General features: G+C 44.1%; 1 protein-coding gene across 1 annotated transcript; it reads right to left on the minus strand.

The window, feature by feature from the left end:
* Positions 1–866: 866 nt before the first annotated feature.
* LOC147457392 (ADP-ribosylation factor-like protein 8a) lies at positions 867–26477 on the minus strand. The gene is made up of 6 exons (XM_086512275.1): positions 26320–26477; positions 17043–17124; positions 16932–16964; positions 1543–1664; positions 1305–1466; positions 867–1221 (listed from the first exon to the last, which is right to left on the minus strand). The coding sequence occupies exons 1-6, from the start codon at positions 26355–26357 to the stop codon at positions 1104–1106; spliced, it is 555 nt and encodes a 184-aa protein (XP_086368401.1). The 5' UTR covers positions 26358–26477; the 3' UTR covers positions 867–1103.
* Positions 26478–27998: the final 1521 nt, after the last annotated feature.

Raw genomic sequence — 27998 nt, forward strand, 5'->3', positions numbered from 1 at the left:
AGCGAGTTATCATCACTTCATTGTAAGTTTTCTGTGTGGCCCATTACCTCAACCACTTTGTGAAAGACATAGGGGCCATGCCATGGGTTACACAATTAACTTCTCATCAAACTGACCTTTGGTGAGACACAAATACTACGAAGCTATAAGAATTTGTTGAGAGCGTACTCTTGAAGGCTTGCAGTATCATGCCACTTTGCTGTTTTGCATAAGCCCTATAGTGTACACTCCCCTCCTCTTTTGCCATTTTGTTAAAATTGTACATTTTGGCTTGTTTGCTTCTATGGGTTGAGACATTGAAGCAAGCTAGTTAAGTGAGCTCTTGCATGGAATCCGTTCCATAGTTTAGAGCTTGATAGTCATCTAGGTGTGGTGTTGGAGTGCGAATAACCATACGATGGTGCATTCACTCCTACTCTTCGGGTTATTCTCCACCTCCCTCTTGCAAAGAATCCCCTTCAATTTATCCCTACCTGTGATACATGGAGATACTCTTTTTAGTATTTTTCATAAGGCTTCCAACAGATTGTTTCTTTTGCAATACAGCAAGACCTTTAGCAGCTGCATATACACGATGGGAGATACATTCAAAGCATAGGCAACAAAAAGAAGAAACCCTTCTTGGATTAGAGAAAAATGTATATGTTGGGAGATCTAAGAGATTTAAAGCCAAAAAATAGCCTTGGTGTTTTTTATTCTATATTATTTGAGGATTGTGTGCCTGTTCTGATTGGCATTTTTGTGTATTATATCTTGGTGACTGCCCTCTCTATGTTTAACCAACAATTGATTCATTTCAGGGGTTCGGGGGGGAGAGAGAGAGAGAGAGAGAGAGAGAGAGAGAGAGAGAGAGCATCTTACTACCATTGACTTGGCCCAACTATCCTTGCAGAAAATCTGCACTTGTCTGAGTTCGCTATATTCAAATGAAGTCCAGACTCTTTCCCGCAAAAAAGCGGATATTTGTTCCTAGTATATGTTACAAAGTGACCACTACACCAATTAAGATTACATCTGGGTGAAACAGTGCAATGTCTATCAAATAGTAAGGAATACTGCAGCAATACACCCAGTGGAACGATCGCGACACAAATTAATGCTGACTAGCTCTTGCTCTTAGAATGTTTCACTAGCCAATCAATCATAACATCAATATTGGTTGAATTCTTGCATGAAATCATGAAGCAGCATATTTCACGATCAGGAAGGGATGAAAGATTCCTGCAGTTTAGTGCATTGGCCAATAATGACAAGCAACTTCTCTGCTAATGTGCTGCATAATATCGCGGAAAAAAAGTACTTACATTTCATCAACAAGTGCTTGCTTAGAGAGCACGTTCGGCTTGTCAATCTTGTTTCCCAGAACAAGAAGTGGAATGCCATACAAAGATGGCTTACTGAGTAAGTCATGCAGCTCACTCCGTGAAATTGCCACGTTCTCTCTGTCTGCTGCATCAACAACATATCTGTACGAGTATCAAATCATGAGCTCCTCTCTTGCCTTGCCTGCAAACTTGCCTATTGTCAGAACAACACACTTACACTATGGCTGAAACCCCTCGACAGTATCGCTCCCACATACTTCGAAAACGTGGTTGTCCTCCAAGATCCCACAGCTTGATCGTCACATTACCTCTTGTCACTTTCCTCATGTTGAATCCGACCTGAAATCAGGCAAAGAACGTCTTCTCAATATGTAAGTGTCAGCGTGCACACACAATAGGTACAAGGAACAAGGGGAGCAAATGGAAGAGACAGAAGCAGATGGGTCTCAAAAATACAAGCGAAGCAATACCAAAAAATTAATACAACAGTGAGAGTGGGACCTCTTTGTAAGGCAAGCTCGCTGGGCTAGTGGAGAAATGAAACTCGAGGACCGAAGTGCTTATGTATGATAAGGCATGGCACGGGTAAGTCGGGCAACCAAAAAAAACAAGCTTGCCTTTGCCCGACTTACCCGTGCCATTGAAGGATGGCCGAGGGCATGCTTTTTTTATTTTATTCACTTGGTAGCTTTTAACAGCATAGTTTTTTTTAGAGCTTTTCATCGCTGGGGTTTTTTTAAAAAAAGAGGAGAGGCCAGGGATTTGAAATTGCCTCCTACGCTAACGAAGTAAAAAAAGCTGCCGATATGATAGAAGACCTGGGCCCTGAACTGAACTAAGGAGAACAAGTGTGATATGGGGCATGAGATGCTTGGCATAATGGAGCAAGTGTCGCAACGACTACCGAGGGCCTGTGAAAATATCTTGAAGGTGCTCCTTTGACACCCCTTTCATCAACCAATGCAAAGTAGTGCCGATGAAAATGGCAAACTGCTGTCCAAAAGAGAGATTAAAACCCACAACATGACAATCTAAACCACGCCATGTAATGATGATGAGAGCAGCTGAACCTACGATAGCACAGTGTATACATCTAGTGACCAATGAAGGATAACTCATTGATAGGAGGAAAAGCTAACATTAGCATGCACAAATCTACTAGTGAAATCACAATTGTCTAGGAGTACCTAACATTATCAGCATGGAAATAAGAGGTGGGAAAGAGGTTAAAACAAACTTCCTCAATAGAAGAAAGACCAAAGGACAAGAGGCTGCCAAAGATGAAGCAAATGCCTGAGTACCTTTGACCTGGAACCAAATGATGGTGTCAAAGGAACATCACACAATGCCGATACATGCGGGTAGAGGAGGACAAAACACGGAGCAACAGTCTCTTGGATCTGTATGCGATGGAGTCTTGAAGCTTGGGGGCGTCTCCTAGCTCTGACTGCCTCAGCCTGCTGTAAGGTGACCCTCTGTGTGTGTCTATGACGGGTGCCAGTAGGGTTGTCGTCCTCCGGAAGAAGTCTCTACGTTGTGACTGTCTGCCAACCTCTACTGCCGCTGCAGGTGCCAGCATTATCTCTTTACGTCTATGTCCACTAGAAAATGGCCAAACTAGACTACTAGTATTGATCTCTAGACTCAGGATCTGTCATAGGGTGGGCTGTCTTGTGAAAAGAGCCTCATGTCTATCTCTGGTACTCTCATATGCTCTATATCTGCAGACAAAGTGCTCCTTGTCCTCAGTCAGTCTCTCTGGGCAAAGCTGGCAGAGCCTCTCAGCTCAGGAAGTATGAGCAGCCTGTAACAGACTTGGACACCCCAAGTCGTGATTCTGATACGACACACGAGAGAATCAGTTTTATAAAAAAAACACTACACAACTTTAATCACAATTCAATTGAGTCAACACACCCTGGCGTAGTTCCGTGCCCAGAGAGATTGGCCCCGAAGATTGGCGCCCCTTTCGGTATTTATTTTCGTATTAATGCTTGAGCAAAGTTACAAGGCCCGAGGGTCCTCTTTGCTCTGCTCTGCTCGTCGGCCAGACTGAGCCAGAAAGTGGCTTGGGTTTCAATTTAAAGGCCCTTAGGGCTCTCAAAAGCAGTTACATGAAAAGCTATGAGTCCAAAAGCCTCGACTCCAAAAGCTAGTGCCTAGGGCAGCTAGCGCTAAACGTGGAAATCCGTACGGCCTACCACGTCAGCAAGCCAACACAATTTGCGAGGGTCCCTACGGCTTGCCACGTCAGTAGCTCCCCACGCTAGGCTTTCTTTTTAAATACTTTATGTCCCAAGGGCCCCATCCCATAAGTTGGAACAACTTATCTCAAATCTGTTGTCCAAGTGGACACGCCACGTCATCATTTTGTGACACCCCCCTCTGGAAACAATTGTAATCACCCTCGATTACGCCTGCAAAAATAGACACGAGCAATAAACCAGTTCAGTAGATACTGACACTAAGTACCGACGCACTAGACGACACAAATCTAGCACTTGCACTTAAGACGGCAATCAGTGAAAATTCACAATCACATTCAAATCAAATCAGAGAAAATACATCCACATCCAAGACCATGATCTTGGCAATGTATTTAGCAATCGCATCTAGATTCACACCGGACCCCACTGATGTCGTCTCTTATTGCGATCATGTCAATAGAATCTGAAGACCAAAATGCTGCAGTCATTTCGTCTTTCAATCCTGCACTCAAACAAAATCACATGAGAGAGTACACATAAATCAGATTCATTTTCAGGAATCCCCATTTCCAAGTTCTCCAATCAACAGTCACATCACAGGACATCACTAGACATCACAGGACATCACATGACAAATCACATTCAACATTCATTCGGATCTCAGACCATAATTTATCAGCAATGCAATTAGCAATCGCATCTAGATCTACTAAAGACCTCATAGATGCCCAATTGACTAATCGCTATTGCAACCATGTCTATCAAGATCATTCAGACCAAAATGCTGCAGTCATTTCATCTATCAGTTCCTGCACTTAAACAAGTCAAGAACAAATCAGTTTCATATAATCCGGAATTCCATTTCATAAAGTCATACAGCAGAATATTGTCAGCTCTCAGTATCCCTGAAGCTCAAAGAGACATCAGTGACTCTAATATTCAAGAATCGAGGCATCTGTTGACAAAGGAGCGGAGTAACTCCGCTCTTGTTATATCCGAGATATAAGACTTCAATAAATCTAAAACCACTGAATTGGCAATCTCAGATTGCTCGTCAATTTGCGGGTGGAAAGATGATGAGAATTGCAACCGCGTGCCAATGTTCTCCCAAATTGCCTTCCAAAACAAACTCGTGAATCTGGGGTCCCTGTCAGAGACAATCGTCTTAGGCATGCCATGTAATCTGAAAATCTGGGCCACAAACAGTCTCGCTAAGTGATCCGGCTTGACTGTTTTCTTCACTAAAATGAAATGAGCATGCTTGCTAAATCTGTCAATAACAGTCCAGACACCATCATGACGACTCTGTGTTCTCGGGAGATCAAAAATGAAATCCATTGCATTACTTTCCCAGGGGCGGGTGGGTATGGGTAAAGGCTGTAACAATCCCTGTGCTTTATGCCTGTCAAACTTGACCTTCTGGCATACCAAGCAACTACGCACAAACTCGTCCACATCCTTATTGAGTCTCGGCCAAAAGAAGTATCTCTCTACCCCTTTCAAGGTGGTAGCAATGCCGCGGTGACCCGTAAAAGGCGGACAATGGCATTCGGTCATAACTTTTTCCCTCAACACCTGTGTAACGCACAACATGGTTTTCCTCATCAAGTAGCCATCTCGAATGGAATATCCCGCTACTGTCTCCCCATCCCGTATCCGTGTGAAAATGTCTGCAAAATCTGTATCTGTGGCATACTGATCGACCATATCCTCGAAGCTCCTATGATGTATCGCGGAAATACAAGAACCAACAGCTTCCGAGACAAAGCATCTGCCACCAAATTATTATGTCCCTGCGCATGGACAATCTGGAAGTGAAACTGTGACAAGATGTTCGCCCACCGCATCTGCTTTTTCGACAGCTGCTTCTGTGACAAGAAGTAGCGTAAACTCTGATGGCCTATGAAGACAGTAAAATCCGCTCCGAGTAGGTAATGCCGCCACTGAGTAAGAGCATGGATAACCACCAAGAGCTCTTTCTCATAAATTTGTGATGTCAATTCCGGCCATGAGAACAATCGGCTCTCGTAGGCAATGACATGGCCTTCTTGCATTAAGACCACACCCAGACTACGACCACAAGCATCACAATACACTTCAAATGACTTCTGCAAATCTGGCAAAGTCAAAACTGGTCCTGTAGTCAATTTCTCTTTCAATGTCTGAAAGGTAGTCACCTTTGTGGGTCCCCACGAGAAAGGGACTCCTTTCTGTGTCAAAATATGAAAAGGGGAAGCAACCTCTGCAAACTTTCGAATGAACCGCCTGTAGTACGAGCACAATCCCAAGAGGCTTCTAACTTCATGGACATTCTTCAAATGAGGCCAATCACGGATAGTTTCTATCTTGGCCAGATCCATCTGCACTCCTGCTGCTGACACAATGTGTCACAAAAAGTGTATCTCTGGTAGGAAAAATTCACTTTTCTTCGCATTAATCACTAACTTGTGATCTCGTAATGCCTGAAAGACTTGAATCAGATGTTCTCTATGTTCTGCCTCATCCTTGGAGAAAACAATGATGTCGTCAAAGAAAGTGCCAATGAATAGTCTGTACTCTCTAAAAATCATGTCCATCATCTGGTTAAATGTCGCAGGAGCATTGGTTAAGCCAAAAGGCATCACCAAAAACTCAAATAACCCAAAAGTCGTCCGAAAGGCTGTCTTGTAGACGTCTCCCGGCGCGATTCGAATCTGATGATATCCACTTCTTCCAAAAGCATTATGTAAAAGTCTTCATGCCCCAAATACCCCTAACAATGCAACCGAAGTTTGCCAATGACAGGTGTAATGGCTACTTCCCTGTCGGGTGCCACTAGAACTGCCTCTGCAAGTGGTCCCATCCGATCGGGAGTGATCTCGAGCCGCGCCGCCAATTCCGGTGAAATGAAGTTGGCCTTGGCTCCTCCATCAAAGAAGATCAAGGCTTCTTGGTCTTTCACTTTGTCCCAAGCTCGGCAAAGTTCTGTACTCTCATCCATCGTGTTGGGATCAGTACCCATGCAATCTGGAACCAGTCCTGTTTTCATCTTGCCTTTTCTCCCACGATCCTCAGCTGCTCTCGAACTCTCATGCCTCTCGTCCTCCTTGTCGTTCTGTTCTTTCTGTGCCTTTTTAGGGCACTTCGCAGAGATATGCCCAGTTTCCCCGCATCCAAAGCACTTCCCCTCCTTGATGTAGCGCGCCCTCTCTTGAGGAGTAAGCTTGGGTCGTGCATCCTTGTCTTTCTGTTCTGGGTTGCTCTTTCTCTTTCTACTTTCATTTTTCGAAGTCTGTTCGGCTCTTTGCGTCATGATCTCATATGTGGGGTAGGTCAGACTGCCAGAGTGAATGGCAAAACCCCGTTTCGCATGACTCATCAACTCCTGAATGGAACCTGACTTTTGTTCCAAGCAGTGATCTCGGATCTCTGTAGGAAGACCCAAGGTAAACCGTTCAATCTGTTCCTTGAACGAGGTCTTCTTAAATGAGAGGCGGGTTGAAAAGAGCTCCAGAATCTCTCGCAATAAGCGTTTACTGTACCCTTCTTGGTCATCCGAAGATGGTTCCAAGCAGTTCGTATGTCGCGTTCATACTCTCAAGTCAGCCATGAAGAAATAAAAAGCCTTTTAAAATCAGCATTTAACTGGCGCTGTCTTGTTTAATAGAAGCATGGACCACCAAGTTCGAGCATTCCCCTTAAAGTAAGAGGCAGCTCTCCGAATCTTAGAGTGCTCTGAGTAACGCCCTCCAGAGAAAGCTATGTCAAACTATTGTATAAAAGACAACACCTTCGAAGCATCTCTATAACCAAAAAACCTGTCAAATTTAATTTACTGTCCACCTTCCTTACACTCTCGGACTTTCTTGCTTTTGTCTTCCAGAAAGTCATACTGGTTGGCTTTATAAAAATTCTTCTTCTTTGCATAAAAGATGCTGTCATCAGAGTCTGAACTATCTCTGTAGAACTGTCAACCACGGGGCGAGATTTAGACTTCTTTGCCTTTTTCTTGCCCTTTCCGAAGCTTAGCTTTTTGCTTCACTTTTTGCCTTTTCTGTCTTCTTCGCTTGAGATTTATAAGAACTGTCAGAAGAAGAAGAATTGGGTACTCCTTTAAACCGAACACGCTTCTTCTGCTTTCTTGTCGATTCAAAAGTAGACCAACGACCCAAATAACCCGGGAAGTCAGCGCCTTTCTTCTGCTTTTTGTCGTGTGTTTTAGCTTGGTTTTGCGCATCAAAAAGCTGAGCAATTCGTGCATCAACCCCCTCTTCTAATTCTTGCTCTGTGTACATCATGGACGTAGGAGGTTTCTTGAGAGCCCGTTTGAGGGGTGGCTCTGTGGTCCATCGCCACTGTGTGTGCACCTCATCGAAAGAGGTCTCGCTCATATATTTTGCAAATTTTGGGTCCTTCGCAAAAATTGGCATCATCTTTGTTGCATCGCCGATCAATCATCAACGCTCCATCTTTTCGAGCTCCACCTGAGTAGGCCGAGGCGGGCCATACTCCCCGCGTGAATCTTCGTTGTGATCTCTTCCCGCATCTCCGGATGCAGAGGAAGTCCACCGATCTCTGCCTGAAGCCATAAATGCCGCGGAAAAAGGAACCAATTTCCCGTAGAAGAGAAATTGGTCGTGCTTTGATACCACTGTAATGGACTTGGACACTCCAAGTCGAGAATCTACCGCGACACCACAAATAATCACTTCAAAACAGTTTACAGTTCACAATTGATTCGACACTGGCACGGACGGCCGAGTTCCGTGCCTAGAGATATTGGCCCCAAAGACCGGCGCCCCTTTCAGTATTTCTTTTTGTATTAATCTGCAACTCAAAGTACAAGCAAGTCGTCGGGACTCACTCTCAGACTCTGCGTCCAAATGCTCTGAGAAGTGAGAGCCCAACAACTCTTTAAAGAGGTTACAAGGGATGCCAAAAGCAGAGCCCCAAAAGCTGCTCTAAAAGCTGGCCAGTAAAAAGCATTTAAAAATAATGCACCACCTCTCACACGGCTTGGTAAAAATATAAGGTGAGCTTTAAAAAATAAAAGCTCTCTCCCTTTCTCCTCTTGCGTAGAAAAGCAACCACGCAAAAGCTAGCCAAAAATCTGTCGAAAATTCTGCCGCAAAAAGCGTTGCGATTTGCAGACGTCCGTACAACTGCCACATGGCAAGTTTCAGCAATTGTCGGAGCTGCCGTGTAGCCAACCACGTCAGCTTTTCAGATCATTTTCAAGAATTCCCATAGGGCAGCCATTTCATCACTGTCCTGGCCAAAAGGGTGCGTGTGTGTACTGGGTAGCCACGTCACCGTCTGTGACACTCGTCCACATCCTTTTTGAGTCTCGGCCAGTAAAAGTAATATTCAACACCCTTCAAGGTAGTATTTATGCCGCGATGGCCCGAGAAAGGTAAACAATGGCACTCTGTCAAAAAAATTTCCCTCAAAGGCTGTGTAACACACAACATTGTTTTCCGCATCAAGTAGCCGTCCCGTATGGAATAGCTTGCAACGGTCTTCCCATTCTAAATCCGATCAAAGATGTCTATAAAATCAGGATTTGTGGCGTATTGGTCTACCAATATCCTCAAAGCTTCGATGGTGTATCATGGAAATAGACAGAACCAAGGGCTTTTGAGATAACGCATCTGCCACTAAGTTCTTATGTCCCTAAACATGGACTATCTAGAAATGGAACTGTGACAATATGTTAGCCCATCGCATCTGCTTTTCCGAAAGCTGCTTTTGCAACAAGTAGCGTAAACTCTGATGATCTATTAAAACGATAAAGTCAGCTCCAAGTAGACAATGCCGCCACTGTGTAAGAGCATGGATAACTGCCGATAGCTCTTTCTCATAAGTCAGTGCCACCAATTCAGGACGTGAAAACATCCAACTCTCGTAAGCAATGACATGGCCTTCTTGCATCAAAACTGCTCCTACACTACGACCACAAGCATCACAATAAACTTTGAATGGCTTTTGCAAGTCTAGCAAGGCCAACACTAGTCCCGTAGTCAATTTTTCTTTGAGAGTTTGAAAAGCGGTAATCTCTGGTAGTCCCCACATGAAAGGAACCCCTTTCTGAGTAGTAGATGAAAAGCAAAAGCTATCTCTCCAAATTTTCGTAATGAACCGCCGATAATAAGAGCACAAGCCCAAAAAGATTCGAACTTCATGAACATTCTTTAAGTCAAGCCACTCACGAATAGTCTGCCCGGTCCCATCTTTACTCCTGCTGCTGCAGAGACGATGTGTCCCAAGAAACGTATCTCAGGTAAGAAAAATTTGCGCGTTAATAAACAATTTATGCTTTTGCAAATTCTGAAAGACCTGAAGCAGATAATGTCTATGTTCTGCTTCATTCTTGGAGAATACAGTGATGTTGTCAAAGAAAGTGCCTACAAATGATCGATACTCTCTCAAAATCCTATCCTTCATTCTGTTGAATGTCGCTGGAGCATTCTAAGACCAAGAGGCATAACCAAATATTCGTACAAATCAAAAGTTGTCCGGAAAGCTGTCTTGTAGACGTCCCCTGAAGCAATTTGAACCTGATAATATCCACTCTTCATATCAATTCTCCTAAAACAAGAGGATCCCTCTGTCGAGTATATCATTGATCCGTGGAATAGGGAATCTGTTCTTGATGGTGATTTATTGAGAGCTCTATAGTCAATGCACATCCTCCAAGATCCATCTTTCGTTAGTATTAGCAACACCGGAGAACAGAAAGGTGAAGTGCTAGGTTGGATGAGACCCTTCTCAAGAAGTTCTTTTACTTGGTTCGTTATTTATTTATGTACTACCGAGAATCAAATCAATCGTGTGATCCTCAGAACGAGGAGGTAACTCACCTGGTAAGCCTTCAGAGAAACAGTCAGCATGTGCGTGTAGAAATTCTTGTCATTCCTTTTCCAATTCAAACAAATTTGATCGTTGTTCATCATTCGGTTCTTTCAAGAAGATCGAGTAAACAAAAAGACTGGATTTCATGAATTTAGAAATGGCCAAAGCCGATACAAGTGGGACAAACTTGGCCTTCAGTTTTACATCAAGTACAATTTCTCTACCCTTCATTCCTAGGAGGACGTCACACCCTTCCAAAGGCATGATGTAGAAGTCCTCGTGCCCTAAATACCCCTAACAACGCAAACGAAGTTTGCCAATGACAGGGCTAATGGCAACATCCCATCTGGGTGCTGCTAGAACAGCCTCTGCCTCTGGACCCATTATGTCGGGCGTAATTCCAAGTCGAGCCGTCAATTTGGGTGAAATGGCCTTGGCTCCTCCCTCCAAGAAGATGAGGGCCTCTTGATCTCGTGCGTTGCCCCATGCTCAACAAAGCTCTGTGTCATCTGATCTCAGTCAGTCCCCACACAATCTAGTACCAATCCTACTTTCATCTTTCCTTTTCTTCCACGTTCTTCGGCTACTTTAGAACTCTTATGCCCTTGTTCACTTGCCTTCTTTGAGATAGTCGGATGTTTGTTCCTCCGTCTTGCTTGTCCGCCCTCCTTGAATTCTTTAGTCTTCTTGTTCTTATCTTCGAGAAAGTCATATTGATTTGCTCTATAAAAATGTTTCCTCTTTGAATAAAACATCTGGTCCTCAGAGTCCAAACTCTCAGAAGAGGATGAATCCTCCTCAACACTGACAAAAAATTGTCGGGATCTGCTTTTTTTGGCCTTCTTGTTCTTTCCATATCCCTGGTTCTTTCGTCACTTCTTGCCCTTTCTGTCCTCATCACGTGAATCAGAAAAGAGAGAGCTATCAGAATTGTCGGAAGAAGATGAGGACAAACTGGACAAACCCTCTAAGCGTGCATGCTGCTATGGTTTTCGTGCATTTGCAAAAGAGGTCTGGCGACCCAAGTAACCCGGGTAGTGTGCTCCTTGCTCCGTCTCCTTGGATGCTTCTTGGCTCCCAGAAGTTGCTTGACTCGTCTTTCGACAATGTCGTCAAGTTCATCTTCAGTGGGCATCCGTGGAACAGGAGGTTTCTTTAGAGCTGACTTCAAGGGTGAATCGATGGTCGTTCACCACCGGGAGTGTATCTCATCAATCGGGTGCCGGGTCAAAAATTTTGCATACTAGGGATCCTTCAAAAACTGAAGCATCTATTTCGCACAAGCATCAACTTGTTGTTGACACTACATCTCATTCGTTTGTACTCCATAGGCCGAGGTGGCCCGTATTCTACATTTGCTGTTCCATTCGAATTTCCAGTGTTTTCACCCAATCTAGAATTGTTGGGTCGGGTCGTATGATTCTTCCGGGAGTCATCACCTGAATCCATGTGTGTCACAGAAAAAGGGATCGGATTTTTCGGTGGAAGGAAAATTGCCTGAGCTCTGATGCCACTGTAAACCCCAAGTCGAGATTCTGATACGACACACAAGAGAATCACTGTTAGGTGCAGCGGAATGAATGTTTGCGCTTTGCTCAAGATGAGTGCTCCGAACTGTGCTCAAGGTTCCTTTTTGTTCTTAATGAGAGAGTGCAATGATCATAACAAAGTGAATGAGACTGAGAGATAGAGAGAGAAGAGAGATATGACACCAAAGACGTAAAACCCTCCTCCGAAGGCCCCACTCTCGTCGGCGAGAGTGGTCTACTTATGATTGCACAATCTGGTACAATGGTGATGCATGAGACTGATGCAAGTCTAGGCTATGTTGACGATGACGACGGGGATGACGAAGTCTACCGAAGGACTGAAATCTGCAATCTTTCTACTGCTGTCCAAAAACGCTATGGGCTGAAATCTGCGACTAGTCCAAAAACACTGATTTGGGGGCTGTTTTCTGTGGGTCTTTGACGCTGAAAATCTGCAGGTTTAGGGCTGAAAACTGAGGTTGCTTAAGGCTGAAAACTGAGGTCCTTCCGGGCTGAATGTGCTACTTCTTTAGGGGCTGATCTTGACGGTCTTTAATGATGAAAAAACGCTGCATGCTGAATCTGCAAAGGGCTGAAATTGGGACCAAAAACGCTAGAGGCTGAAGTTCCCAAAAACAGGTTTCCTGCTGGCAAGGATGCTGATGCAAAAACGCTATCTGCTGGGATCTTCTGGCAAGGACCTACTGATGCAAAAACGCCAAGCTATGGTGCTGACTAAAAACGCTAGGATGGGGGGATCTGCTGCTTGGAGGGAATCCACCAAGGCTTGGTCTTGCTGAGAAGTTGCCTGCTGAGCTTGGCTCGTGTTGCCTCTTCTGCCATTTAGTGCTAACTTTGGTTTGCTTATATATTTTCTTACCCAAATTGCCCTACCTACTTTTGTTGGAAAGTCACTTAAATTAATAAGTGAAAAATGCCAAAAATAGGTAAAATAGACTAAATGCACTGGAAAATTCCCCTGAAGGGAATTCTGATGGATTCTGATGGAAATGCTTAAAATCATGTTGTGTGCAACCAGAGGATATGCATCTACACTAAGTGACTGGGCATGCACGGTCTACGAATAGACTCACAAGAGTGCCAGATCACTTCTAATCTAGATTGACTGGACTAACTGAACCCTCATCATGCTGTAGCTTTGTCCACGGACACATAGGGTTGGATGTGTCACGTGACATCCCCTCCTTTTCAAAGTGAAATACTGGTACCGAACTGTATGGCGTCGAGGGAGATCGCCGATAGCATCCGGAATCCTGGAAGGGACTCTTTGCTGGCCCAATCTGATGTGTGGGTCGTGCGGTACTTGAACTTCATAAAGGTCTGCAACGCTTGCTTCTTTGGGCCGCGCTGAAAGCGACACAAAGTCTTCTGTGGCTCCTTCAATGCTTCAACTTCGTCCAGAGTCATGCTTCTTTCTTTTTCAAGAATCTCCATGGCTAAAAATTCATGAAACCATTTCCAACACAAAACCATGAACATACCTATTTCATGTAAAGTGAGTGGAAAAAATCTTGTCTTCTCCAAAGGCTGTGTATGCAATGTAGATGAACATAGAGACAAAGTGACAAGCTGTTTATCAAACACATGTAAACAATGAGATCGAATCTTTCTCTTTTGATCTAGAGCAATCAACTGTGGCAATTCACAACGGAAATGCCTATGCTTGGTGCTCAAACTTTCATGTGCTCGTTCTACCAATGTGTCATGCCAAGGAAGAGACATCGAATGTGACTTCCTTACATACATACTTTTCAACTTTTCATGAACAATCCGCATGCATCCGTGCTCATTCATGAGTGAAACGTGCTCAACGTACAATATGTCTTGCCTAGGAAAAGGGATCACATAAAGACGCTGACTAAAATACAGGAAACGATCACGAATGAAACACTCGAACAATGCGTGCGTATCAATCATGCGAACACATAATACTTCCTGTAATGGTTCTTTGGACCGAGGCTCGAGAGCCAAGATCGGTTCTTCCTGAATGATCGAATCGTCCTGTGGAGGTTCTTTGGACCTCGACTCGAAAGCCAACATCGGTTCTTCGTGATTGATCGAATCTACAACGACGTTAGCTTCGCTAGAAAAAAACATCCACTAACACATCATCCTTGTGAACAATCACATCATCTTCATGCAACTCATCATGCTTGTGAGAAATCACATCTTGATCATGCAAATAAATCATCATGCTCATCATTATCATCCAAATCATCATGTAAATCATTGTCATTCAAAGCATCATGCTTATCATCATCATTCAAATCATCATGCAAATCATGTGTATCATGCTTGGGAGAAGAAGAGACTAAGAGAGTCTCCGGTCCCCAAATCTCTTGCATCTGTGTCTGAACTTGAAATAGAGTCACTAGAACTCTTTGTTTTGTCGGTCGCTTTGTTCTTGTATTGCTTTGTTCTCTGCTTGTCTTTCTACGCACTCACGATCCAATTTGGCTTGTCTTTCTTTGGCTTCCAAGCGTGCTTGCTCGCGCTCACACGCTATAGCTGTTATTCTTTCTTGGTTTTCGCGCTCCATTTCTACTTTTCTTTCTGCTCTTCTTGCTTCGCGTTCTAACTTCCTTTCCATACACATCTGGTCCAACTCCATAGGAGTTAGTGTAATCCTTCACGTAGATGGGGAAGGGGGAGGGTCGGAAAAAACTCCTGGTGGGGAAAATTCTTCTTCACCTCTCTCATGCTCATCACCTCCAAACGAAGTATCCATTCCGCTTCGAGTGATAACCATCATGAAGTCGTGGGTTCTTGTGGGTTCTTGTAGTCTTGGGTTCTTAAGTTCACGAGGAACTTGGGTTCTTGGGGATCTTGGGTTCTTAAGTTCACGAGGAACTTGGGTTCTTACGGGTCTTGGTTCTTGAGCTTCTTGAGGTTCTTGAGGTTCTTCTTTCGCCTACAAACCGTGTTAGAGAAGGATCTTCTCTTTACCCAAGTTCTGCTCTTTTCTGCGGGCGCACCCCTTGCCGGCCTTGCGCTCACACCAAGGTTGCTTTTTCCCACCTCACGTCGATTGGCCGGCCGCTAAGTGCACGGTCCGCTCTCAATGAGTGAAAATAGACACAAGGGGAGACTGGACAAGCCCTTCTTTCCTGGGATTCCTGTCACTCTTCAAAAACACGATTAGGAATCGACACGCCCAAGCGAACTTGGGTTCGTGCGACCGCAACAAGCAAAAAAAATTCTTGTGATTCTTTCCTTGAGTGATACAGAACATTGCCAAAGCTTTGATACCAATGTTAGGTGCAACGGAATGAATGTTTGCGCTTTGCTCAAGATGAGTGCTCCGAACTGTGCTCAAGGTTCCTTTTTGTTCTTATGGAAGGTAGAGCCTTCCGTTCTTAATGAGAGAGTGCAATGATCATAACAAAGTGAATGGACACTATGCGTGAAAGTGAATGAGACTGAGAGATAGAAAGAGAAGAGAGATACGACACCAGAGACATTGTAAAACCCTCCTCCGAAGGCCCCACTCTCATCAACGAGAGTGGTCTACTTATGATTGCACAATCTGGTACAATGGTGATGCATGAGACTGATGCAAGTCTAGGCTATGTTGACGACGACGGGGGGGATGACGAAGTCAACCTAAGGGCTGAAATTTGCAATCTTTCTACTGCTGTCCAAAAACGCTATGGGCTAAAATCTGCGACTAGTCCAAAAACGCTGATTTATGGGCTGTTTTCTGTGGGTCTTTGACGCTGAAAATCTGCAGGTTTAGGGCTGAAAACTGAGGTTGCTTAAGGCTGAATACTGAGGTCCTTCCGGGCTGAATGTGCTACTCCTTTAGGAGCTGATCTTGACGGTCTTTAATGATGAAAAAACGTTGCATGCTGAATCCGCAAAGGGCTGAAATTGGGACCAAAAACGCTAGAGGTTGAAGTTCCCAAAAACGCTAGGCTAAGGTTTCCTGCTGGCGAGGATGCTGATGCAAAAACGCTATCTGCTGGGATCTTCTAGCGAGGACCTACTGATGCAAAAACGCTAGGCTATGGTGCTGACTGAAAACGCTAGGATGAGGGGGATCTGCTGCTTGGAGGGAATCCACCAAGGCTTGGTCTTGCTGAGAAGTTGCCTGTTGAGCTTGGCTCGTGTTGCCTCTTCTGCCATTTAGTGCTAACTTTGGTTTTCTTATATATTTTCTTACCCAAATTGCCCTACCTACTTTTGTTGGAAAGTCACTTAAATTAATAAGTGAAAAATGCCAAAAATAGGTAAAATAGGCTAAATGCACTGGAAAATTCCCCTGAAGGGGATTCTGATGGGAATGCTTATGATCATGCTGTGTGCAACCAGAGGATATGCATCTACACTAAGTGACTGGGCATGCACGGTCTACGAATAGACTCACAAAAGTGCCAGATCACTTCTAATCTAGACTGACTAGACTGACTGAACCCTGATCATGCTGTAGCTTGTCCATGGACACATAGGGTTGGATGTGTCACGTGAGACACTTTTTAAAAAAACACTTCACAACTTTAATGACAGTTCAATTGAGTCCACACGGCCTGACGTAGTTTCGTGCCCAGACAGATTGGCCCCAAAGATTGGCGCCCTTTCGGTATTTATTTTTGTATTAATGCTTGAGCAAAGTTACAAGGCATGAGGGTCCTCTCTGCTATGCTTTGCTCGTCAGCCAGACTGAGCCAGAGAGTGGACGTGGGTTTCAATTTAAAGGCCCTTAGGGCTCTCAAAAGCAATTACATGAAATGCTACGAGTCCAAAAGCCTCTTGACCCCAAAAGCTAGCTTCTAGGTCAGCCAGCACTAAACGCAAAAATCCTGCATATGTATATGTGTGAGCGTGTATACACATGTATGTATACTATGTAGATATATATATTTGTGTATGTGTGTACGTCTCTCTCTCTCCCTGTATGTGCACACGTGCACGAGAAACACCAACCATGCACCCATGTACAGACAAATGCACAATAGTTAGCATTGTCAGCATAATATGCATAATACTCAAAGTTGAAAATGCACAATTAAACTACTCACAGTTGGAATCATGTCTTCACTGTAGCCACCCATCTGCAAAATCACATGTACACAATTATGAGCTAACAAATACAAAACTGATTAATGTAAGCTCAACAAACTAAATAGTACCGCTACAACGTTCACAAGAGAAGTTTTTCCAGCATTTTGTAGCCCGATCAAAGAAAGTTCCATTTCTTGCTTGAAGAAAAGGCTGCAAAAGTCATTGCTCTCTCTCTCTCTCTCTCTCTCTCTCTCTCTCAGAAAAGCCTTTCACCCTTTGCATTACATAAAATCGACCAAAGCTCCATACAAAAGATTTATGGGAAAAACCTTGAAAGGTATACAATAAGATCATGGAGAAAAATCCCAAAACAAACCACAGGATACAACTAGGGATAAATATTGTCTAATCGAAGTAGTTAGCTGGCTTGTGGTAAGCCTACACAAATCTGCCTAAAGCGTTGTCCACCTCAGGCGATGCAGCAAAACCCACAAAGTCATATGCTATGTATCTGATTGATATAAAGAATTTGCTGTAAAAAACCTCATATGGCAGCTCACAAAAGCCGAGGGACTGTGAAACCCCTAGGTTGTGCCTCCAAAATCATTCGTATCCACTCTAAGATGCCTTATGTGGTACCCCAAAAAAGGATGCAGATCTATGACATAGCCAATCACCGCTTAAAATCACCTTAGAATGACCAAGGAAGATACTTCCAAAGATTTTGGGATATTTTTCTACCGGCCTCTTCTTTCAAAAAGATCACCTTTAAGCAACAGATAGAGCAATTTTGTTGTGGTCTACCTAAAGAGATATGGGCTTACTCTTTATTGCAAAAGTCCGAGTCCATACAACAACTAATGGGAAATGCTAAGCAAGGGTTTGCAATGCATGCAGGAACTCTTACGTATCCCATTGATCAACTCTTGACAGCAAGGACCGGACAAAATTCGAACAACCGTAACAAACGAAGAGGAAAACTTCAGAAAAAGAGAGATTCAACCCCTCAGTTGTCAAGAGAAGAGCAAATTGAGTATCTGCTTCGGATGTGGAGAACACGGGCATGTATCGACTCGGTGCCTATACAAGGCACCTAGGGGACAACCAGAAGACAAGCCAGAGAGTTCCACAGCAGCCGAAGAGCGCAGAAGAAAAGGAAAGACGAAAGCATGACTAGTACCAGACTTTGTGGGGACACACCCTTCATCAGATGGACGAAAGTATTGAACTTTGCAGAGCATGGGTCTACGTGCACGACCAAAAAGCCCTTATTTTCTTTGATGATGGAGCCAAGGCCAACTTCAATTCAACCGAATTGGCGGCTCGACTTGGAATTACATTCGAGGAAATGGGACCACCGATTGAGGTAGTTCTAGCGGCACCTGGACAAGATGTTGCCATTACACTTGTCATTGGCAAACTTCGGTTGCATTGTCAAGGGTATTTAGGGCACAAGGACATTTACATCATGCCTTTGGAAGGTGTGACGTTCTTGACGGTCCTTCTAGGAATCCCTTGGTTCCACAAGAACAACGTCGTGGTCGCGATTATAGGGCGAGGAAAGCCATCTTGAAGAATGAGAAGGACAAAGAAATTGTACTTGGATGTAAAACTAAAAGGTGAGTCTGCCCCACTTGTATCGGCTTCAACATTTTCCCAATTAATGAAATCTAGTCTTTTTGTTCACGCGATCTTCTTGAAAGAATTGAATGATAATCAAAGGTCAAATATGCCAGATCTCAAAAAGGAACAACAAGATTTTCTGCAAGCTCAGCGCGATTGAAGATCACACGATTGACTTGATTCACGATAGTACACCACCAAATTGGCCACCTTATTGAGTTAGCCGAGCCCAAATAAAGAAATAATGAACCACATTCTTGAGAAAGATCTCATCCAGCCTAGTACTTCACCATTCTATTCACCTATGTTGCTAGTCTGAAAGAAAGATGGACCTTGGAGTAAGTGCATTGACTATAAAGCTCTCAAAAAAATCACCATCAAGAACGAATTCCCTATCCTGAGCATCGATGATATACTCGACGGATTTCACGGTTCTACTTGCTTTAGCAAAATTGATCTGAAGAGTGGTTATCATCAGATCCGAATTGCTCCTGGGGATGTCTGCAAGACAGCTTTCAGGACGATTTTTGGTTTGTACGAATATTTGGTGATGCCCTTTTATCTCACGAATGCTCTTGTTACATTCCACCGCATGATGGATAGGATTTTTAGAGAGTACCGATCATTTGTAGACACCTTCTTCGACGACATCATCGTCTTTCTCCAAGAATGAGACAGAGCACAGACACCATCTGTTACAAACTTTCCAAGCATTGCGGCAACATAGATTGGTGGTAAATGCGAAAAAAAGCGAGTTTTTCTTGCCAAAGATAGCACTTTTTGGGCACATCGTGTCACAAGACGGGCACCACGTGCAAATAGAAAAGAACAGACTGAACAGACATTTAGCACTTCAATAACAACTGAACTGAAAAAGAGAGACGACACGCGACACGGAGTGGCCGAATTCCACCCCAGAGAGTATTGGCCCCAAACCTTGGCGCCCCTTTCGGTATTTCTTTATATTGCATCAACTCAGTACAAGCCGATGCTCCACAGTCTGCACCTTCTCCAGGAAGCATGCCAGAGAATGAGCCCTAACCTCATATTTAAAGGCCCTTGGCCTAAAACGCAATTATAGTGAAAAGCCTTCAAACTCAAAAGCTTTTGGTCCAAAAGCAAAGCCAAAAAGCTGCCAGCGCAATTTACGGAAATCCGAACAGCCTGCCACGTCAACAGCCAGCCCAAAACGCGGAAATCCGTACAGCCTGCCACGTCATCCTATCAGCGCAATTTTCGGAAATCTACCACATCATCAGTTTGTGTGTGTGTGTGTAGGTCATGCTTTATTTTAATCCTTTGTCACTTTGGGCCCCATCGAACGGGGTCCCCATAAGTTGGTAGGACTTCTTCTTCTGTTACTTGTTCTTCTTAGGCCCCTCGGCCGGTAGCTCCGTTCTTCAATGGATTGACACGTCAGCAGTTTGTTACACATCGTCTCAACGGAAGGTAGATGGACCCCGCCAAAGTTGCGACCATTCGTGATTGACCCGAGATTGGAAATTTTGTGAGCCTCTTCGCAGGACCTGCATGTCTGAACAAATCCATTAGATTAGGTTTCCAATTTTGGAACCCTCTTGCATAAACGGTTTGTACACGCGTTTTGACAAATGTTATTACACTATGGTGGGCATCTGGCATGACATGCATGTAGTTTTAGGTTAGAGGAATCCAACAAGCCATTCCCCGCGTTGATCGGATTCTTGGGTGGGCAGATGTGCGACATTTCACCCAAAACTAACCCCCTGGCCAAACTTTTTAATAAATCATTTTTATGATTTATTTGTTAAGTCCGGTGGATAGTTTGCCCTACCTAACCCTAAAGAAATTTATAAGTCCAATTTCAGCCCTATAGAGGGAACCAGGCAGCCAAGCTTTATATTAGATTGCAGAGCGCTAGCAGGAGCAGGCAGCCCATCGTTTTTGCAAATCTCAATCCTAGCGTTTTTCAGCCTTGTAGACTAGCTAGAGTTTTTGGACAACATCAGCCATTGTTTTTTGTCAACTCACACCTGATGAAAGATTGCAAAGGAACATAAGTGTTTTCATTGTCACGTAGTAGGTCACATCAAAAGGGCGTGTCCTAAGAAAGAATCTAAAATGAAAACTCTATTGCATCAACTTCTAACTCAACCCCTCAAGTGAATGCTATGAGTGTGGTTGTTAGGTGCAGCGGAATGAATGTTTGCGCTTTGCTCAAGATGAGTGCTCCGAACTGTGCTCAAGGTTCCTTTTGTTCTTATGGAAGGGAGAGCCTTCCGTTCTTAGAGAGAGAATGCTATGATCATAAACAAAGCGAATGGACACTCTGCGTGCAAGTGTATGAGACTGAGAGATAGAGAGAGAAGAGAGATACGACACCAGAGACTGTTGTAAAACCCTCCTCCGAAGGCCCCACTCTCGTCGGCGAGAGTGGTCTACTTATGATTGCACAATCTGGTACAAACTGTATGCATGAGACTGATGCAAGTTTAGGCTATGTAGGCGATGACGACGGGGATGACGAAGTCGACCTAAGGGCTGAAATCTGCAATCTTTCTACAGATGTCCAAAAACGCTATGGGCTGAAATCTACGACTAGTCCAAAAACGCTGATTTTGGGGGCTGTTTCTGTGGGTCTTTGACACTGAAAATCTGCAAGTTTAGGGTTGAAAACTGAGGTTCTTAAGGGCTGAAAACTGAGGGTCCTTCCGGTTGAATCTGCTACTTCTTTAGGGCTGAACTTGAAGGTCTTCTACTGCTGCAAATCGTAGCATCGCTGTGGCTGAAAAACGCTGCAAATCTGCATATGCTGGGATCCAAAAACGCTTGGTCAAGGATCTGTCAAATCACTGGCTTCCTTCAAAAACGCTAGGTGTTGTGGATGGTCTGCTGGCGATAATCTTCTTCAAAACGCTAGGGGATGGGATATGCCGGTGGTGAAGATCTGATCCAAAACGCTAGGGATACCTATGGAAGGAAAACGCTAAGCTATGGGAATGGTTCTTTCTTTGCTTAGAGGAAATCTGCCAAAGGTCTTGTTGAGAAGTTGCCTGCTGAGCTCGGCTCCTGTTGCCTCTTCTGCCAAATAGTGCTAGCTCTAGTTTGCTTATATACAAACTTAGCAAAATTGCCCTACCTACTTTCCAACAAAAGTCACTTAAAAATAATAAGTGAAAAATGTCAAAAATAGGAAAAATAGGCTAAATGCACTGGAAAATTCCCTGAAGGATTCTGATGGGAATGCTTATGATCATGTTGTGTGCGACCAGAGGATATGCAGCTACACTAAGTGTCTAGGCATGCACAGTCTACGGATAGATTCACAAAAGTGCCAGATCACTTCTAATCTAAACTGACTGGACTCACTGAACCTTGATCATGCTGTAGCTTGTCCACGGACACATAGGGTTGGATGTGTCACGTGACAGTGGTTAAAGCAAGAAGCTAAGCAAGAGGGAGCTTTTGAAGGATATGAACTCATAAAATGTTATAGACGTGTGAATGGTCAAAGGGTCATTGTGTTGTTTGATTCTAGAAGTTCTCACAATCTCATAAGTGAATCTCTTGTGAAATGTGCACATCTTCAAGGTTCTCTAAAGGCATGGATGCTTTGATCTTTCAAGAACGTGATGATGTCAAATTAATCATTCAACAAACCCAATTCACTCGTCGTTTTGTAGTACTTAAACTTGCAAGATGTGCCATTATTTTGGGCATTATGTGGTTTGGCCGGTTCAAGCCCATTATCAATTGGGAGAAGCTCATGTTTCTCATCAAAGATAATGTATTGCAACCCGTCCTCATTCGAGGCGAGAGTGGTATTCCCTTTGTCCCTCTCATCTCTCACGTCCAGCAAAACAGAGAGCTACATCGAGGAGCCCAAGCGGCAGTCATCTCTGTCAATCCCACATCAAGGAACTTGGGTATTCCTGACATGTATAGCGAAGGTCTTGTCAAGGTCAATTCCCTACTTTCCCAAGATCATCATTCCCCTACACACCATCCCCATCGACGTATGGACATTGTCTCTGACCAATTGCATGATGCGGAAGACGTAGGTAAAATTTTCTCTCAACGGGATAAAGAGAGGCCAAAACCATGTGATTTCTTGCTTAGGAGGCCTCGCCCTCCCAAGATACAGTCTTTTGGGTTACCAATTCTCTTTGTTCGTAAGAAATCAAACTCATTTCAGTTTTGTGTAAATTTCAGGGTACTCGGGACAGGGATGGTCAAATTCCAGAAGCCGCAACCTCACATGGTCGTTCCCTTGGAGCCTCTACAGGAGGCACAGCGAGTTTCCACAGTGGACCTGTCGAGTTGCCGCCACAAGGGTGGACTTCCAAGGAGCAATCCAAATGCAGAACCACCGTAGATCATTGTCACCAAGTCGAAGCATTTTCAAATGCTTCCATTACAGAGTGTCAATAAGAAGGAAGCAAAGTAATATTTCTTCAAATTCAAAGATCGAAGGACACATGAAGCGGCTTGGGTGAACAAGGAATTTTTCACCGACCACCAAGATTTGCTAGCCTCATACAAGGGGGCCATGCAGATCGGTACCGGTACCTCCCTCACCTTAAGCAGGAGGGGATGTCATGTGCACTTGGCTCTATGTGCCACGTGGGCATGCTTCGTCGACATCCAGAGCTAGTTTTCCCCTTCTTCCTAGATAGGAGTGTCTAGAATCCTAGGAGGATTAGTATCAACAATTTTGTGAGCCTCTTTGCAGGACCTGTATGTCCGGACAAATCCATTAGATTAGGTTTTCCAATTTTGGAACCCTCTTGCATAAATGGTTTGTACACGCGTTTTGACAGATGTTGTTACAATACGGTGGGCATGTTCGGATGAATCCATTAGATTAGTTTTTCCAATTTTGGAACCCTCTTGCATAAATGGTATGTACACGCGTTATGACAGATGTTATTACAATATGGTGGGCATTTGGCATGACATGCATGTAGTTTTAGGTTAGAGAATCCAATGAGCCATTCCCCGCGTCGATCGGATTCTCGCGTGGGCAGATGTGCGACAATTTCACCCAAAACTGACCCCCCTGCCCAAATTTTTAATGAATCATTTTTATGATTTATGTGTTGGGTCTGGTGGATGGTTTGCCCTACCCAAGCCTAAAGAAATTTATAGGTCCAATTTCAGCCCTATAAAGAGCACTGGGCTACCGCACTCTCTCATTCCCTCTTCAGGGAAAAGTAAAAGGAACCATCTTTCAAGCTAGAAGAAATCTCTAACACAAGGAAAGAAAGAAAAGGATTTGTGGAAGTGTAAAACCTAGATTTCACCATCTCAATTCCGTAGTGACATATAGTTTGTGTTGGTCATCAATGTCGCTGGCGCTCGAGCAAGGGGGGGCCATAATGAAGTTGCAAGATCTGAAGATAATAGGTTCCTTCTTGCACTCCAAGGGGTGGCCGCAACAACTTCCAAGCTTTTCACCAAACTCTACCGGGGGGGGGGATGTTAGCTCCAAAAATTCGCACTCCAAGACACCTAGATAGTTGGCCGTGGGGGGTTTCACCTTACTGCCCAATGGGCGCTCACAAACGCGCAACAAGATCAGCATTTCAAAACTCTAGTAAAGAGGGGAAGTATGGTGTTGTCGGCAGTGGGTGGGACCAAGGTGTCGCCGTCAAAGGCAACGTTTCAAAACGCACGCGGGAGAAGAGGGGCACCGTTGATTGCTCACGTATCAAAACGCTGGCGGAAAAATGCTAAGCTTCTCGCCTTGTGGTTGTCAACGGTGCCCCAAACGTTGGCGTTTCAAAATGCTAGGAGCGGCACAAACTCAGCGGGGCACTAGGGGAAGTAGCAACAGAAAACGAAGGAGCTCCCGATTAATAGCGTTTTAGAACGCAAGTAGCAGAGAAGGGGGAGGTGTGGCGCCGCCGACAAGGGAGTTGGGGGGTTTGGTGTGTGTGTGTGTGTGTGCGCGCGCGCGTGGGGGGGGGGGGGGGGGGGGGGGGGGGGGGGGTCTCTTCGGTTCTTCTCAACGAGATGCCTTGCTCCACCAAGGCTTTGATACCATGTCAAAGTCGACGATGCGAAAGCATAGAGACCAAGGGGAGACTGCGCGCGCGCGAGAGAGAGAGAGAGAGAGAGAGAGAGAGAGAGAGAGAGAGAGAGAGCATATTTTGACGTCGTAGGAAACAATCCCAAGAGACCTTAAAGATCTATCCGACGAGGAGAGTTGAACTCAAGACCTACTATTCAAGAGGGAAATGGCATAACCAATCTCCCACACTTGGGTGATAGGAAGGTTATAGCATTTTCCTATTTTTATTAGCACACACACACCTGAAAGAGATAGATAGATAGATAGATTGCATTATCATCCACGGAGGTCAGATATGACCCATGGGACCGAAAACAAACATTACAGCGGTTGCGTCTTAAGCAGACGATGACGATACATATCAGTTAAGGACTGAGGGTCCATAGGGAAGATAAGGAAAAAAGGGGGAACCTAAGAGGGGTCAAATGTGGAGAGAACTGGTTTGGGGTTTCGGAACTCCTGGATGATAGCTTTACCACCGCGGTAGATTGCCCATTTACCTTGTTTGCGGGCTTCATGTACTTTCTTGAGCTCTTCACTTTTGCGTTTGAGTTGTAGCGGAGTGAGTTCTTCTACGATCCAAAACTTGGTGTCTTTGAGAGGACATGATTGTTGGATGATAAATCTCTCTCTCTCTCTCTCTCTCTCTCTCTCTCTCTCTCTCTCTCTCTCACTTTAAATCAGCTTGATCATGGCACTGAAGAAGAATGTTGCAAAGAGTTCTCATGAAGACAAACTCTTGATTTCACATTGGATGATTTCATTAGAGTAGTATCAATGCTCATAAGATTTCTGAATGCTAGGATCCGGTCCTTTATCTTCTTGAATTGCACTCGGCACGGACTTGAACATATTCACAGTATGACCTATGCTTGGGAGTTCTAAGGGTCATCTCCTGGGATACCCTCCTAGATCTAGAAAAAGACGGCTGCTTTGTGGCTGTGCCTGACCTTGGGAGACTCATCTTCATGTGTGTGTGTGTGTGTGTGTGTGTGTGTGTGTGTGTGTGTGTGTGTGTGTGTGTGCGCGCGCGCGCGCTTGGGCTCACTACAAGCCTGTAAGATATTCACACAATTGACCTCTTGTGTGTTCCTGAAACCATTTCGCAAATGTGTCTTTTGACTTCTGCACTCAACTTGTTCGAAAAGCAAGGAAAACATTCCATTCAAAAAGAAAGACATTTTGCTGGTCAAAGTTGTTATTTATACCCCTATTGAAGGGCATTGATGTAGAGCATCTATTGCTCCACCTAGTAGCTTGGAAAGATGCAACATATTTGATATTGCTCAAAAAATCCATCATTTCAGTCATTACTATTAACACTTGTTTTGCAGTCAAAGAATTGACTGTGGGACAAGACAAAACGGTGACCAAAACACGTTGTCTTTTCACATGAAGTATCAATGCAGTTCATGTGATGGATGGGAATCCCCACTACACTTTACATCAGGATTCAGAGAACAAGGGAGATGAACGCTCTGCATTCACCTCTTCAGATTATCACCAATTGGCCAAGAAAGTTACTCCTTCTTCCTTACTCTCCTGGCAAGCATCGCTTGCCAACACTGACAACAAAATACTAGAATTCTGCCCTAATCAGGCCGTAGTCCACGGCAACCAATCTCTCTTCAAAGAAATTCAAAAAATGCCTAGAACGAAGTCTGTAGAGTTGCATGTATTAGGTCATCAAGCAGAAGCTTCAAGCAGGATCTCAGTGACAGAGTGCGAACCTGCGTAGCCAATTGAGGAATGCCTCCCACAAACCCATGATGCAGGAAAAGCTAGAGAAGAAGTGCCGCTTTCTGTAAAATGCCAGGCAATCTCCAACCAGAGGATCATTGCTGTGTCACGTCGAGCTTTGCAGGTTCGATCACTTATATATTCCGCGTGTGCACAAATGGGGTCTCCTCACGCTAGTTCCATTTGTTAGGCTGTGGTCACACGATGCATAAGTTATCCGTTTGAAATAAGTTTTCTTTCTTCTTCTTTTTTTTCCCTCAAATGAAACAATGAAACATTACTAATAAACAAGGTTGCTTTTGCCGTCCATTTTACCCATGTTGAGGCATTTTGTGGGTCAAATGTGAGCCACCCTTCAAAATATGCACTAAGATGCGGGGAAAATTTATAAAATCTAGTAAATTTGAAGGTTAGGGATGCCCATCAAGAATCAATCGTGATTACTACCCTCAACTAAGCTTTTAGAGTGTTCATGTGGGGATATAGTTCCCTCAGTTGATATGCACAAGTAGGTGGAAGCCGAATGGTTGGCACATGTGGTGGTGTGTGGAGAGAGAGAGAGAGAGAGAGAGAGAGAGAGAGAGAGAGAGAGAGAGAGAGAGAGAGCACTAGCGGTGTAGCTAGTGTGCATCCCGCACCACCTTGTGCAACCTTGAGACGATGAGACACAAACATTGGTCCTTAGGTGAGCTATGTTGCTCATTGTAGCACAAATTCTTTCTATTAAAAATTTTGGCTCAATTATTTGAACAACTATGCCAAAAAGTAGCATAGTTGTGAACCCATTTGCATGGTTCTATTATACCCACAACTCTCCTCACATAAACCTAACTAAGGCATGTGCCTAATTATTTGAACAACTATGCCAAAAAGTGGCATAGTTGCAAACCCATCGCTGTGGTTCTATTATACTCACAATTTCTCCTCGCAAAAACCTGATTAAGGCATGTTAATAGGAATATGTAAAATAATTGATAAGTATGCTTAAGGTTGCTTTTTGTTGGGTTCAAGCCCGTCTACTTGGTGGGAATTGCCCATGAAGCACGAACACACACACACGCTTCTTTTTTTGGTGCATGCATTCAACAACTCTTGTAGAGTAGTTAGTAGTTAGACTATTATACGTAAAGGCTCATTAAATTAATGAGAGTGGTGGTTTTTTTGTGTGTTGATCTCTCTCTCTCTCTCTCTCTCTCTCTCTCTCTCTCTCTCTCTCTCTCTCTCTCTCTCTCTCTCTCTCTCTCTATGTTTTTTCTTCACCATGTTTGTTGTGCATCTCCATTCGCCATAGCCAAGTAAGGCATCCATAGCCTCAGCTTTGTGGTCTATGTGTGAGCAGTCGCTTGCAAAGAGAAGGCCAAAAAAAAAAAACGAGCTACACAAAACTTGGCAAACTCGCTATCAACGGGGTCATCGAAGCCTACTCGTCAACTTTTGACACGTGAGCTTCTACTAATTCTGTTGGAAATAGGGTTGTAGGGAAACACACACAACTTCGAGAAGATGAAGAAGCTCAAGGCACACAACACAGAGAGTGATTAGTGCACAATGGAACGATAAGTTAGCCCTAGAGTGATGGGCGTATATAGTGAAGGGTGAAAGCATGTAGTGGAACATCGAGGTTCTTTTATCCTGGTCGACGACGATAGGTCTACATCAAAGAGCACAG

This window comes from Adiantum capillus-veneris, chromosome 5 (assembly GCF_014529385.1).
Source record: "Adiantum capillus-veneris isolate H3 chromosome 5, ASM1452938v2, whole genome shotgun sequence".
In the NCBI taxonomy this organism is placed as follows: domain Eukaryota; kingdom Viridiplantae; phylum Streptophyta; class Polypodiopsida; order Polypodiales; family Pteridaceae; genus Adiantum; species Adiantum capillus-veneris.